General features: G+C 41.9%; 1 protein-coding gene across 2 annotated transcripts in view; it reads left to right on the top strand.

The window, feature by feature from the left end:
• Window positions 1–14,572, top strand: part of COG7 (component of oligomeric golgi complex 7) — an 88,972-nt gene that overhangs the window by 25,458 nt on the left and 48,942 nt on the right. For both annotated transcript variants that reach the window (XM_005697603.3, XM_013974910.2), the window contains exons 5-7: window positions 807–889; window positions 2,074–2,196; window positions 8,454–8,652. In XM_005697603.3, the coding sequence (XP_005697660.1) occupies window positions 807–889; window positions 2,074–2,196; window positions 8,454–8,652 (405 nt within the window). The remainder of the gene's footprint in view (window positions 1–806; window positions 890–2,073; window positions 2,197–8,453; window positions 8,653–14,572) is intronic.

The raw sequence follows: 14,572 nt of genomic DNA, 5'->3' as shown, positions 1-14,572 counted from the left end.
TACCCCTGACATTTTATGGCTCTAATCAGGGCCAGGACAGGGTGAGGCAGGTGAGATGCCAAAAACACCAAGTTGAAGGAGATGCTCATCCTGCCCTTGTACAACCTGCAGAGTGAGAGCTCAGCCCCAGCCCCTAGTCCCAGCCCTGATTCTAATTCATTTTTCCATTCCATTCATTTTTCCACATGAGAGGTTTGCTTTGCTGTTGTATAACCTGAGCTCTATCAATGATTCCCTTTGTTTTTTGTTTCTTTAAATGAGCAAGGTTGTTTTTTTTTTTTTTAATTTTTATCTCTGTATTTTTGACTGCAATGGATCTTCATTGCTGCGCCTGGGCTTTCTCTAGTTGCGGCAAGTGGGAGCTATCCTCTAGTTGCAGCGTGCAGGCTTCTCATTGCGGTGACTTCTCTAGTCGCAGAGCGTGGGCTCTTAAGGTACACAGGCTTAGTTGCCCCATGGCATGTGGAATCCTCCCAGACCAGGGATGGAACCCATGTCCTCTGCATTGGCAGGTGGATTCTAAGCCACCAGACCACCAGAAAAGTTCAGTGATGCTTACTGAGGCACTGTTCTCAACAAACCAGGGCTTGTGGTATCTCGTTAAGTCACGTGTTCTACCCTTAATTTTACTTGTTTTTCACGTTTTTGATCTCAATGCATGAGTTAATTCATTGTTTAGGTAGAAACTTCTGAATATTAGCTCACAATTAATCCACATTTATCCTGCTGAATTCTTGCTCTTGGCTGCAACTGAAAACTTAGTAACAGTATGTACGCATTTTCCATTTTCTGTTGTTTTTCTTTAGATCAGTCCAAAATGTTTGTGAAGGTTTTTAGTGAAATTGACCGGATGCCCCAACTTCTTGCATACTACTACAAGTGCCACAAGGTGAGAAACTGTGAGTGATTGCCCCTGGGAATGTTTGTAGAACCGGGCCATGGAGTCCCAGTTTCAAATCTCAGTTTCTTACTTAAAGGTAAAAATGTTTGCCTCCATGCTCTCTGGCTTTTTTCTTTTAATTAGCCAGTAGGGGGTGCCCTTGGTCCAGCCTCTGGATTCATTTAATTGTAAGTTGGGAAAAAGAGTCATTGGTTTTCAGCCTTCGTTTTTGTAGCTGGATTTCCTTTACAATGGAAGAGTTTTTAGTTTTTCCCATTTTTGTGTTTTGAGATTCCTTTAAAGCTCAATCGCTAAAAAATCTGCCTGCAATGCAGGAGACCCAGGTTTGATTCCTGGATGGGAAAGAGGCCCTGGAGAAGGAAATGGGAACCCACTGCAGTATTCTTGCCTGGAGAATCCCATGGACAGAGGAGCCTGGCAGGCTATACAGTCCATAGGGTTGCAAGAGTCAGACATGACTTAACGACTAAGCCGCCACATTTTTGTCTTTTAAGGGAGATTCTCGTCATAAGGTTTATTAGGCTTTCAGTAAACCTTGAGAATTTTATCTGCTGTCTAGGTTTGTTGAGATTAGTTTGAAAATCTTGACAGCTTCCTGGGCTAACTTAATTCCTGCAAATCCAATGCTCACATGTCTTTTAAGCAGTGGAGTTAGGACATGAAGCTAAAATACATCTTCATGGCCACCCCTGAGGTCTATTCAGAAGAATGGGGGCATGCTGAGTACATTGGCATGCTTTGGGAGAAAGATAAAAGGAGAAAGGATCACTCAGAGGGCAACAGATTCAAGCTCTAGATGACAACAGAGCAGGTGTTTTTCCTGCCTTCTGAAAAAATTATTCATTTATTTATTTGGCTGCATTGGATCTTGGTTGCAGCATGTGGGGTGTTCATTATGACCTGTGGGCTTAGTTGCCCCATGGCATGTGGTATCTAAGGTCCCCAACCAAGGACTGAACCCACATCCCCTCCATTGGAAGGTGGATTCCTAACCACTGGACCACCAGGGAAGTCCCTTTTCTGCCTTTTTTTAAGACAGCGGTCATCCATGGGTACCTGCTTGCCGGGAGAGTGGGCAGTGGTGGATCTCTTGCCGAGGTCGGGGGGCAGGAGGGCAGCAGGCAGCGTATCCTGGTGGACCCAGTAAGGCCTCATTTGTTCTGCCTCCACAGGTGCAGCTTTTAGCGGCCTGGCAGGAGCTGTGCCAAACCGACCTGCCCCTGGACCGGCAGCTCGCTGGACTCTATGACGCCTTGCTCGGTGCTTGGCACACACAAATCCAGTGGGCTTCACAGGTAACAGCTCATCTGGGTTTTCGGGAGGACAGAGCCCGTGGTGCCAAGGGAGAGGCTGATGACCTTGACACCCTCAGCTCCGCTTGAAGAACTTCCCCTTATGCTGCCATTACCAGAAGGGTTAAAAGATAAGCTTCGAAACCCAAGGCAGGCAAAGCTTCAGGTCTCCATTCAAACTCTTCTTATCGCTCTTATCTGTATCTTAAATAGGATCTAATGTGACAGTGTTGCTTGTTGTTCAGCCAGGCAGCCCATGGAATTCCTGGAGGCCGTTATCTTCTGATCTAAAAGCAGGAGGCCCTTAGTCAGGTTGTGCTTGAGTGAACCAGACCTTTTTATCTTAACTTGGGGTAAAATTTACCTGGTCTAAAGTGAGTTTCCCTTGTTTTCACAATACACCAGGAGTTAGGGGAGCAGTATAGAGTTTTAAAGGTGCCCTCTGACTTAGGGCAGAGGTGAGGCAGACGAACTGCATTTCGTTGACTTTCAGGAACTTTCCATCCTTTACCTTCTCGAATATTCAGCCTTAAAGGGTATAAATCCCTGGTCCCACGTCTTCGTGCCAGGAAGTGCCCCGGATCTTCTTTTTTTTGTCTGAGTAATGACTGACTGGGCCTGTTCATGGTGTGGCTTATTATATTTTTTTCAAAATTCATTGTGAATCACCCTTCAAGTGCTGGTCAGTCATTCGCAGGCATGAACTTGACGGTGGTTGGAGATGATTCTTCATACAGGGTCACATTGCTCAAGATCGTTGAAGCAGTCTTCTCCATCCCTGTTTCTTTCTTCTTGAACCGTTCAGTCTTTTTTAAAAAAAAAAAAAAACACAAGCAAAATAAAAAACAACCCCCTGTTGAAGTTTCATGGTTTTTATGTCGCTGTCAGTTTTCAGTGACCCTGTCCATCCACACTCATTTCTGTGTCCTTGTCTGCTGCTTCTCCCAGGAGGATTACAACAGTTCATGCGCATATGTACAGATGCCCCTCAGTGTCTGAGTAAAAGGACTTCGACTTCTCACACTTCTATTCAGGCCTCACCCCAAGTTTTGTAAGATGTGATGTGTGTCCTTGTGTGCATGCTCAGTCCTGTCTGACTCTTTGCGACTGTGTGGACTGTAGCCCGCCAGGCTCCTCTGTCCATGGAAAATTCCAGGTAAGAATACTGGAGTGGGTTGCCACTTCCTACTCCAAGGGATCTTTCCAACCCAGGGATCGAACCCTTGTCTCTTGGTCTCTTGTGTCTCCTACATTGGCAGGCGGGTTCTTTACCACTGAGCCAGCTGGGAAGTCCCTGTAAGATACAAGTTTATGCTAATTTACACTTTTGTCCCAGGGCCCATTTTCTTTTCAAAATGTGAGCATGATACGTGACTGTTATCTCCTAAAGCTCAGTATAGCACAGAAGAAAACCAAAGGTGCCGGGGTGAATATGTCTCTGAAGACTTTTTATCCTCAGTATTTTAATATGAAAATTTCCCAACGTACAAAAGATTTGAAAGAATTGTGCAGTGATCACCCATGTACCCACACCTCCTGTGTTCTACAATGAACATTTTGCTGTTTGCTCTACCACAGAGCTAGCCATCTCTCCATGTGTCCATCTGTTCACCAGCTCATCTTCGTTTTTGACTGATTTCAAAGTAAGTTGCAAACATCATTCACTTCCAAACATGCATATCATTGACTAGAGTTCAGTATTTGTTTACTGAGATTTTTTTAGGTAAATTGTGAACTCTGATGATCTTAAATATGCCATTTGATTAGTTTTGACAAATGCAGTTTAACCTAGTCCCCTGCCAAGGTACAGAATGCAGCTGTCATCCTAGAAAGTTCTCTTGCGTTCCTTCTCAGTTGGGCTTTGTGCCACCATCACCGAGGGCAACCGCTGTGCTGTTTTTTTCCACCGTAAATCAGCTCAGCCCGTCGTAGAATTTCATGCAAATGGGATTTTGCGGTGTGTGTTCTTTTGTGGAGGGTTCTTCTATTCAGCCTGGTTTTGGAGCTTCATTCGTGTTGTCGTGTGCATCAGTAGTTCCTTTTTGTTACTGAGCGCTCTTACATGGTGTGAATGTATCTCGGTTTTGTTTATTCAGCCTTTTCTTGATGGACACTTGGACTGTTTCTAGTGAGGTGCGATTGTAAGTGGAGCTGCTCTGAACCTTGTTCTATAGGTCTTTTTGTGGATACCACAGGTTCCTGTCTCTTGGGTAAACACATGGGAGAGGTACTGCTGGGTTATAGAGTAAGTCTATATCTAGATATATAAGAAATCAGTACTTTTCAAAGTGGTTGTGCTTTTTCACACTCCCACACACGAGTACGCGAGAGTTCCGATTGCTCCACATCCTTGCCATCATTAGATGTTGTCAGTCTTTTTAATCTTAGCCATTCTGGTGGGTGTAGTATCTCCCTGTGGTTTTAATTTGCATTTCCCTGATGACTAAGGGTGTTGAACTCCTTTTCTCATGCTTATCGGCCACTTGTATATCTTCCTTTGTGAAGTATCTGTTCTGGTGTTCTGCCTATTTAAAAAAAAATTGGGTAACTTGCTTTTTGAATTATTGAGTTATGGAAGTTCTTTGTATATTCTGGATATAAGTTCTTGATCAGATATATTTTGTAGATACTTCCTTCCAGTCTGAGCAGAAGTGTTGATTTTTGATGAACTTAATTTTATCATAGTTTTCTTATATGGTTATTCTTTCTTTGTCCTCAGAAACTATCACCAACCCCCAAGCTGCAAAGACATTCTGTGTTTTCTTCCAGATGCTTGTTGAGCTTTTGCATTTAGTTCTATGGCCCATCTAGAATCAATTTTTGTATATAGTGTAAGGTGGGGCTTCCCTGGTGGCTCAGACAGGAAAGAATAAAGAAGCTGCCTGCGATGCAGGAGACCTGGGTTCGATCCCTGGGTTGGGACGATCCCTTGGAGAAGGGAATGGCTGCCCACTCCAGTACTCTTGCCTGGAGAATTCCAGTGTAAGGTAACGCCACATTGTTTCTGCATGTTGTCTGGGTTAATTCCATGCCCCTTGTTGTTAAGTTTGATCTTGTGGTCTTTTGAACCTTTTGGTGGTTCTTTAACCAGTGGCCATCCCTTGTGCCAGATCACTTTAAAGGAAAAGGGACACCTTTGAGCATGAGAGACCTGTTGGTTGGTCAGCTGAAACTGTCAGCTGTAAACATTATAGTCCCAGCTGCCCAGCCAATTAGAAGGCTTTGGTTTAGAGTTGTTTAGTTTAATTCTTCCCCCGCCTCAAGTCATTTAAGTAGGAGATAAAAGTGAAGTAGATATTCATTGCCTAGTCCTTTCTCACAATACCAGGAGAAGAGCCAGGATTTCTTTTTCTAGATAAGAATACTTTTCATTGTCTCCATTGGTTCCATCCTTTCTTGTAGTAAAATGTTTCTTTTGTCAAATCAGGAAGTTGGACTGGGTGATATCTAAAGATCTCTGTGATTCTTTTATGTTTGGGGGATCGTGGAGGGAATATTAATACTTTGGATAGAGACAGAGGAGGGTGTGTATTGGTGCAGTTTTGTGTGGAGGCAGTGGGAATATATGATGGAGAAACACTGAATGCAAGACAGGAGTTTGGCTTTCTCTAGAAGGCAGTGAGCATCTGGAGCAGTAGTGTGAATGATGCTACTGTTTTAAGAATCACTTTGGTGTTAGACCATCACCTATGTAGTTCCTCTGCCAAAAAGTCTCACCAAGAGGAAGCATGCAGATAAATCGAAGACCATTTTTTGAAACAACTGTCCTGGACTCTTCAAAAATGTCAGTATCATGAAAGAAAAACAGTCAGGGAGTTATTAAGATTAAAGGAGACAAAAAGGCAACTGAATGTAATTTCACGATCTTGGATGGGATTCTGCATGATGACAAAAAAAGCTATTCAAAAGAACATTAAAAGGACGATTGAGGAGATTTGAACATGGACCATAGCAGGTGTACGTATTACATCAAAGTTAAGTTTGATTAGTTGCAGTGTTGTGGTGATAAGGCTGGCCTTATTCTTAGGCGATATATGCCGAAGTATTTAACGGTAACATGTCATGATACCTGTGATTACCTTTTCAATGGTTTAGGAAGTAAAGCATTTGTGGCAAAATATTAATTGTTGAATCTTGCAATATTTAAACATTTAAAGCATAAGAAAAATTCTAAATAACCTTTAAAAATAGTGAATTTGGTAATGGTAAATAGGGTGAATTGATGAAGAAAGACTGAAGACAGGTAGGAAGCTATGTTTGGTCTAGGATAGTGATGGTAACGTAACAAGGGCATCCAGTTAAAAAAAGGGCAATTGTTAGAACCTGGTAAGTGACAAAGGACCTGAAAGGAAGGAAAGTGGAAAGAGAGATTTTTATTCTGGTCGAATGGAAATGCTACTGACAGAAATAAGGAAGTTGAGAGAAACAGGTCTGAGGAGGTCAGCAGGAAAAGAATGAATTCCAATCTGGGACACTTTAAAATTCCAAGAGAGAGTGGCTCAGCTCAATGGTGACACCTAGTAGATGGCTGGAAGCTGTCATTCAGGAAATATAAATTGGTTGTTTCGGTATTTGTTGGGTTAAATGCAAATTTCCTCTGTCTCTTTCTCTCAGACTCCAGCAGTGATATTTATTAAACTAAATGGGTGCTCATTGAATTCTCTATGAGAATTGAAAAATTTGATCTTCTCTTTTCATAATAATCAAAGAAAAGATATTAGCATATTTTGGACGATGTGCACAACCACCTTACAACCAGTTGCAGCCGTATGATTTCAGTGGGTGCATTCGTGTTGGTAGTCACGTTGGTACCTGTCTTCTCTTGGGGGCGAATGAAAAAAGAGGTAATACTTACATGATATAAGTGCTGGTGTCAAGTGAGTGCTGTTTTATGTACGTTGCATAATGTTTTCTAGGATCCTTCCCTTTTTATGTCTGAATAATCTGTTGTGTGTATTTATCACATTTTGTTTATCCATTCATTTGTAGATAAACACCTGAATTGCTTCTGACTTTTGGCTATTCGGAATAATGATGCTGTGAACAGGGGTGTACAAACATCTGTTTGGGTCCCTGTTTCAATTTTTGGGGGTGTATACCTACAAGTGGAATTGCTGGATCATATAATCCTATGTTTAACATTTTGAGGAACTGCCAAATGTTTTCCATAGCAACTGCAACGTTTTACATTCCCATCAGCCATGCATAAGAATCCAAGATCATGAGAAATTTGCCCTATGTTTTCTTCTAAGAATTTTATAGTTCACTCTTAAACATGTAGGTCTTAACATTTGAGTTAATTTTTATATATGGTATAAGGTAAGGATCCAACTTTTTTTTTTTGTCATGTGGATTTCCAGTTTTCTGAGTGTCATTTGTCAAAAAGACTGTCCTTTTTCAATTGAATGATTTTTGGCACCCTTGTTGAAAATCATTTGACTATGCCTGTGTTTTTCAGGGCTCTCTATTATATTCCATTGGGCTATTTGTCTAGTCTTACTCAGATGCCACACTGTTTTGACTATTATAGCTTTGTTGTAAATTTTGAAGATAGGAAGCATGAGATAGTCAATGTTCTTCTTTTTCAGTATTGTTTTTGCTATTTGAGGTTCCCTGAAATTCCATATGAATTTTAGAATGAGTTTTCCTGTTTCTCCAGAAAATACTTTGGGGATTTTAATGGCGAGTACACTGAATATATAGATGGCCTTGGGTAGTATTATTATCTAGCTCAGTGGGTAAAGAATCTGCCTGCAATGCAGGAGATCCAGGTTTGATCCCTGGGTTGGGAAGATCCCCTGTAAAAGGAAATGACAACCCACTCCAGTATTCTTGCCTGGAGAATCCCATGGACAGAGGATTTGCAGGCTGGTCTACAAATGTGCTTCCAGATCCTCTAATTGATTCAGTGAATTGCTCTTCCTCAGTTCTGTTTGTTCCCTGCCACCCACACCCTCCCCGTTTCTGCATTTCATTTTCACAGTCCTGTCTCTAGCCAGTATCTAAATACTACATGTGATAGATTTGAAAATAGTTAGGCAGACATGAAGTAGCCAGTTGTCTTGGAGGCAAGGCACAAGTCTTGCTTGTTTACTTGGCTTCTGAGCACATCTACTTGGGTGCTGAGCGAAGCCTGGACCCTGTAGCTCTTGATTGGACTACTTCCTGGCTCAGAGGGATTCCTGCAGGCCATCCAGGAGTCTGCTTCATTGGAAGGTTTGCTCCCATGTGATAACACGGACGCCTCTCTCCCCCTGCAGGTCTTCAAGAACCCCCACGACGTAGTAACTGTTTTGCTGATTCAGACCCTGGGGGCCTTGGTGCCCTCTCTGCCCATGTGCCTCAGTTCCGGTGTGGAGCGGGCAGGACCTGAGCTGGAGCTCGTCAAGCTGCTGGAGTTCTACGATGCCACTGCCCACTTCGCCAAGGGGTTGGAGATGGCCCTGCTCCCCCACGCACGTAAACATGCTTCCTCCCAGCTCTCTGACTTGCCTTCACTCACTTTTTTTTGGGTGGGTCAGGGGGCCTGGGTTTGTTTACCTTTTCCAGTGACTGATTTTACAGACATGGAAAGGAGCAGTGTTTTTCTTCTCAACAGTGAGGGAAACGTTTTCCATGAAAAGATTGCCATTATGGAAATAATTGTTGCCTAATATATTTGCCTAGCTCCAGTGCTGCCTAGACACTTCACACATGCTGGGGAAGTGACAGGCACTTCTGCAGGGGCTTAGAGTGTAAGAGGCAGGTGGACGTCAGTGGCAGCGAGTGGGCAGCGAGTTAGGCTGGGAGGGTGGTGTCCTCTTCCTCTTAAGTCATCACAGAACCTCGGGCAAGTCAGCCTAAAAAAGTAAGTTCAAGAGAACAAGTGGATTAGAGGAGGCTTTTGCAAGGGCAACAGCATATTTTTAAGGGCAAGGATGCAGTATTAGGACCAAGGGCGGCTATAAGGTACCTGGGCTTTCCCCAGATGCTGTGTGAGAGCACAGCGCTTTTTATTCCCATTTGGGCAAACAATGCGTGGTGTGTTGCATTTCCCCAGCTGTTTTCCATCTATATTAAAAGCATCATAAAGCTTTAAGTCACACAGACCTCGTGAGGCATGCTGCTGTCAAATCAGGAAGTTGCCTCAGGAAGGCCTGCTTCTGCCATTGGGCTGCTGCGTGTCACTAACTTGGTTTATTTACTAGTTATTCTCTTTAATTGCCTTCATGTATAATTACCTCGTACATTCCAGGGAGTGTGTTTGTTGTTCGAGTTCCTGATGACTCATCGGGGGTTTTTGGCACACTTGCTGGTCAGGCCTCAGCTGTGGGAGAGGCATGGTAGATGTGGACAGCTTCCAGGGATCTGGACATCGTTGTCCTAGTGGTTGGAGAGTGTTTAGGCTGAGTGTCCTGCAGGGGCAGAGTGGAATGAAGGCAGGGCCAGAAGCAGGTTGCTTTCCTCCTACTGATGATGGATATTGCTGAAGAAGAGAGAACCACCCTCTAAAGAACCAGATACAGAAAGTACTTTGTTAGTCAGCCATGGAAGTTTAGATTTTTCATGATTCCTATTGAGATTAAAAAAAAAATTATATGTATTTTTTAGTTTAAAATTACTTTGGAAACAGACATAAAAATAAAAGAGAATAAAAATGATCCATAATCTCTTCACTCAGAGAGGCATGGGAACATTTTATTTCCTCCCAGTAATTCATATATAAATATACATGTTCATAAATGTATATGAAATAAAGGGCTTCCCAGGTAACTCAGTGGTAAAGAATCCACCTGCCAGTGCTCTAGGTGTGGGTTCAGTCTCTGGGCTGGGAAGATCCCCTGGAGGAGGAAATTGGCAACCCAGTATTCTTGCCTGGGAAATCCCATGGACAGAGGAGCCTGGCAGGCTCTAGTACATGGGGTTGCAGAAGAGTTGGACATGACTTAGTGACTAAATAACAACATATGAAATAGGTGCATATATAAATATATACATGTGCATGTATCTTGAAAAATACTAGTTTATATGATCTTATACTCTCTTTTTTGCTCACATTAATATAATGAGCATTTTTATGTCATTAAGTATCTTCCTAAGACATGGTTTTTAATGACCATTTGATCATGATGGCTTACTTTAATTTTTTAATCCACTATTTAGAAATAAAACTATTATAAACAATCTTGCACATTGATTTTGGAGCCCACTTCTGATTATTCCTTGGAAGAAGTTTGAAAATTACAGTTGCTAATAAATGAAAAATTTAAAGATTTTGTCACATTTTGTTCTGTAGAAAGTTTCTGCCTCTTTACTGATTCATCTGTAGTAAATAAGGCTCCTCATTCCCCCATGCCCTAACCAGCACTAGGCTCTATTGTTTTTCCCCTTGCCAGTTTCTTAGACAGTTAACAATACATTGTTTCAATTTTCATTTCTTTGATTACTAGCCAGTTTGAAAATTATAAAAAGTTATATTTTTTTCTCTTAAATGGCTTATTCTTTTGCCTCTTTTTCTGTTTGAGAGTTTAATCTATTTCTGGTTAATTTATAAGGGCAATTTATTTAAAACAATGTTTTATCAAATATGTTCTCAACAAAGCACTGTTATAAAAATTCATGATACAGTTATATCTATAACATAAGATGAAACTCTCCTATAATCCCACTAGCTGGAAATAACCACTGTTAAAAATTTGGTGTGTATTCCCAAAATATCATACATAGTATGGATTTTTTCTCATTATCAGCTATGTTGCAGATACGTTTTCTAACTTTCTAGTTTACCTTTAAGACTTTTCTATTTTAATGTATATAGTGTAACTCTCTAAAAGGTTATGCAGTAGAAAGTAAAAAAAAATAATTAGTTGACTTTATAGTTAACAAGCAATATGTTTGGAGTAGGAAATGACAACCCACTCCAGGATTCTTGCCTGGAGAATTTTGTGGACAGATGAGCCTGGTGGTACAGTCCATGGGGTCATAAAGAGTTGGACACCACTGAACACATACACACACGTTATTAGGTTTAGAAAAACCCAGAAAATACAAGGAAGGAAAAAGAGCAAGCTCAATCAGCTGTCCAGAAACAATATTTTGCATTATATGCACATGCATATTTTGTATATGAGTGTGTGTATGTATTTAAATGCTTTTTACTTCTTATTAGTTTTTATTGGAGTATAATTGCTTTGCAATGTTGTTACCTTTTTTTTTTTTTAAGAACTACGGTCTTTTAAAATTTTTATTTATTTATTTATTTTTGATGGAGCTGGGTCTTTGTTGCTATGTGCAGACTTTCTCTACTTGCAGCAAGTGGGAGCTACTCTTCCTTGTGGTGGGTGTGTGAGCTCATTGTGGCAGCTTCTCTTGTTGCAGAGCATGGGCTCTAGGGTGTGGGGGCTCAGTAACTGTGGCACTTGGGCTTAGTTGCCGCGCAGCATGTGGGATTTTCCTGGGCCAGGAATCGAACCTGTGTCCCCTGCACTGGCAGGTGGATGCCTAACGGCTGGACCACCAAGGAAGTCCTTGTTAAATATTTTTAATACAATATTTTATTATCACCGTCACCCTCCCAGTTTTATATTGATGCAGTACTGTCATCCAGTACACAAATTTTCCTAGTTCCACAACAGTCTTTATAGCCGTTTCCCTACCTCTTACTAAAGTCTGCTCAGTGTACATGCATTATTTTTGGTTGTCCTTTCTCTTTAATCTCTTTTAAACTAAAAACAGTCATCTCATCTCTGATCTTTCATGGCACTGATGTCTTTGCAGAATACAGGGTAGTTTTCTTATAGAATGTCCTATGGCTTGGAATTATCTAGTTGTTTCCTTGTGTTTAGATTTAGATGAAACATTTTTAATAAGAATACCACACTGTTGATGATGTATACTTCTGTGGCATCACATCAGGAGACACATAATGTCCAATTATTGGTGGTGGGTTGGATTAATCACTTGGTAGTTATACCTGCCAGGTCACTCCATTGTGAAGTTACCTTTTCCTCTTTGTAATTAATAATTATCTATGGGGTGATATTTTAGCCCATAGGAATATTCCGTTCCTTAAGAAACATTTACCTAATGACTTTAGCATCCGTTTGTAATTCCTGCCTGAATAAGCCTTTACATTGCTGATTATAAAATGGCAATATTCTCATATTACCATTCTCTCATTTCTTTTACATACATTTGCAGGCATTCTTTTGTGAAGAGATTTTTCTTCCTTTGTCTCTCTTTAATGTCACTATAAACTTACAGATTTTTAAATTCATTGTATTATAATTATTTTCATTATTCATTTTGATGCTTAAGTTATTTCAAATTTGGTCGGTGATTGCCCCTTCAGGCTGGTGCCTGCATCATTTTGACATGTCCCTGTCAGCCTTAGAGTGTTTTATTGCTTTTTGGTACACACAGATCCGGGAACATTTTGTACTGCCTCAGACCTGGAATCAGCCGTTTTCTCAAGGAGCTTGGTTTCTTCTAGTGGGAAATGGTATTTAGGAACCAAGATGTGGCACCATGCATGCTTATTGTTGCTGGGCTATTATTACTTCCTAGGCCCTTTGTGAACAGAGCTAGGAAATACATTTATTTTATTTGTTTATTTTTAAAAATTTTTTTAAATTTTTATTTTTTAATTGAAGGGTACATGCTTTATAGGATTGTGTTGATTTCTGCCAAGCATCGACATGAATCAGCCATAGGTGTATGACTCAGGGAACTCAAACCCGGGCTCCTTAACAACCTAGAGGGGTGGGATGAGGAAGGAGGTGGGAAGGAGGTTCAAGAGGGAGGGGACATTTGTGTGCCTATTTATTTATCTTTGGTTGTGCTGAGTCTGTTGCTACCTGGGCTCCTCTCTAGTTGTGGTGAGCAGGGCCTCCTCTCTGGTTGCAGTGAGCAGGGCCTCCTCTCTGGTTGCAGTGAGCAGGGCCTTCTCTCTAGCTGCGGTGAGCAGGGGCTTTTCTCTAGTTGCAGGGAGCAGGGCCTCCTCTCTAGTTGCGGTGAGCAGGGCCTCCTCTCTAGTTGCAGTGAGCAGGGGCTTTTCTCTAGTTGTAGGGAGCGGGGCCTCCTCTCTAGTTGCGGTGAGCAGGGGCTTTTCTCTAGTTGTGGTGAGCAGGGCCTCCTCTCTAGTTGTGGTGAGCAGGGGCTTTTCTCTAGTTGCAGGGAGCGGGGCCTCCTCTCTAGTAGCGGTGAGCAGGGGCTTTTCTCTAGTTCCAGTGAGCCGGGCCTCCTCTCTAGTTGTGGTGTGCAGGCTTCTCATTGCAGTGGCTTCTCTTGTTGCAGAGCACGGGCTCGAGGGCACTCAGCCGTCAGTAGCTGTGGGACTAGGGCTCAGTAGTTATGGCTTCTGGCCTCTGGAGCACAGACTCAGTAGTTGTAGTACACAGCTTATTGCTCTGCGGCATGTGGGATCCTTCTGGATCAGGGATTGAACCCATGTCTCCTGTATTGGCAGGCAGATTCTTTATAACTGAGCCACCAGGGAAACCCCATATTTTAAAAAATTACCAATTTATTCTGATATTTCCAACACCAGTAGATTTTTACCTCTTGCCATTCTCTACTGCATCTGTTCTCTCCTACAGAGAGAATCATGGTTTCCATCAGCAGTGTGTGTGTGTATGCGTGTGCATATGTGTGTCTCTGTGCTTTTGTATACACATACAATTACTTTTCATGACCCTCTTACAGGTAGGTCAAAAGGTATTTAATGTACTTATTCAACTATAAACGGGCTAGTTCTAGAGTGCTGTATGCTGAGGATGCCATGCTAAGCAAAACCAGAGTCCCTGCTCTCATACAATACATATTCCAGTGGGAAATAGCCAAGTAATCATATGATGAGTGTATAATTACAAAGCGAGATGAGTACTTTGAATAGCAAAATGGTTCTAGGAGAAAAGTAGAATGGTCCTAAGCCGATAAAGATGATCGAGACCCTCAGACATGAACTGAGTGAGTCGTGAAGGAAGAATAGGAGCTAACCAGATGAAGAGGGTTAGGGAAGGACAAGGTCTTTGCAAACAGAAGTAGTAGCCGGTGGCCAGAGGGGAGCTTTTGAGAAACCGAGAGAAGGCTGGAGGCTAGGGGAGTTGTGAAAGAGGCCAAGGCTGTAGAAGTACTAACAAAAGTCAGTTCAGTTCAGTCGCTCAGTCGTGTCCGACTCTTTGCAACCCCATGGACCGTAGCATGCCAGGCTGAGTACAACAAAAGTAGCTGGCATTATTGAGTGCTTACATGTGTTAGACACATACTATTTTACCTAATCTCCAGTTAAGCCTATAAAATTGATGCCATTATTAACCTCATTTTACAGTTGAGGAGAGACATTGAAAAGTTAAGTCATTTGTACCTAGTCCCCTAACAGAAAGCAAGAGAACTTCAGTTA

Source organism: Capra hircus, chromosome 25, assembly GCF_001704415.2.
Source record: "Capra hircus breed San Clemente chromosome 25, ASM170441v1, whole genome shotgun sequence".
In the NCBI taxonomy this organism is placed as follows: Eukaryota; Metazoa; Chordata; class Mammalia; order Artiodactyla; family Bovidae; genus Capra; species Capra hircus.
This window is presented reverse-complemented; position numbering and strand designations above follow the sequence as displayed.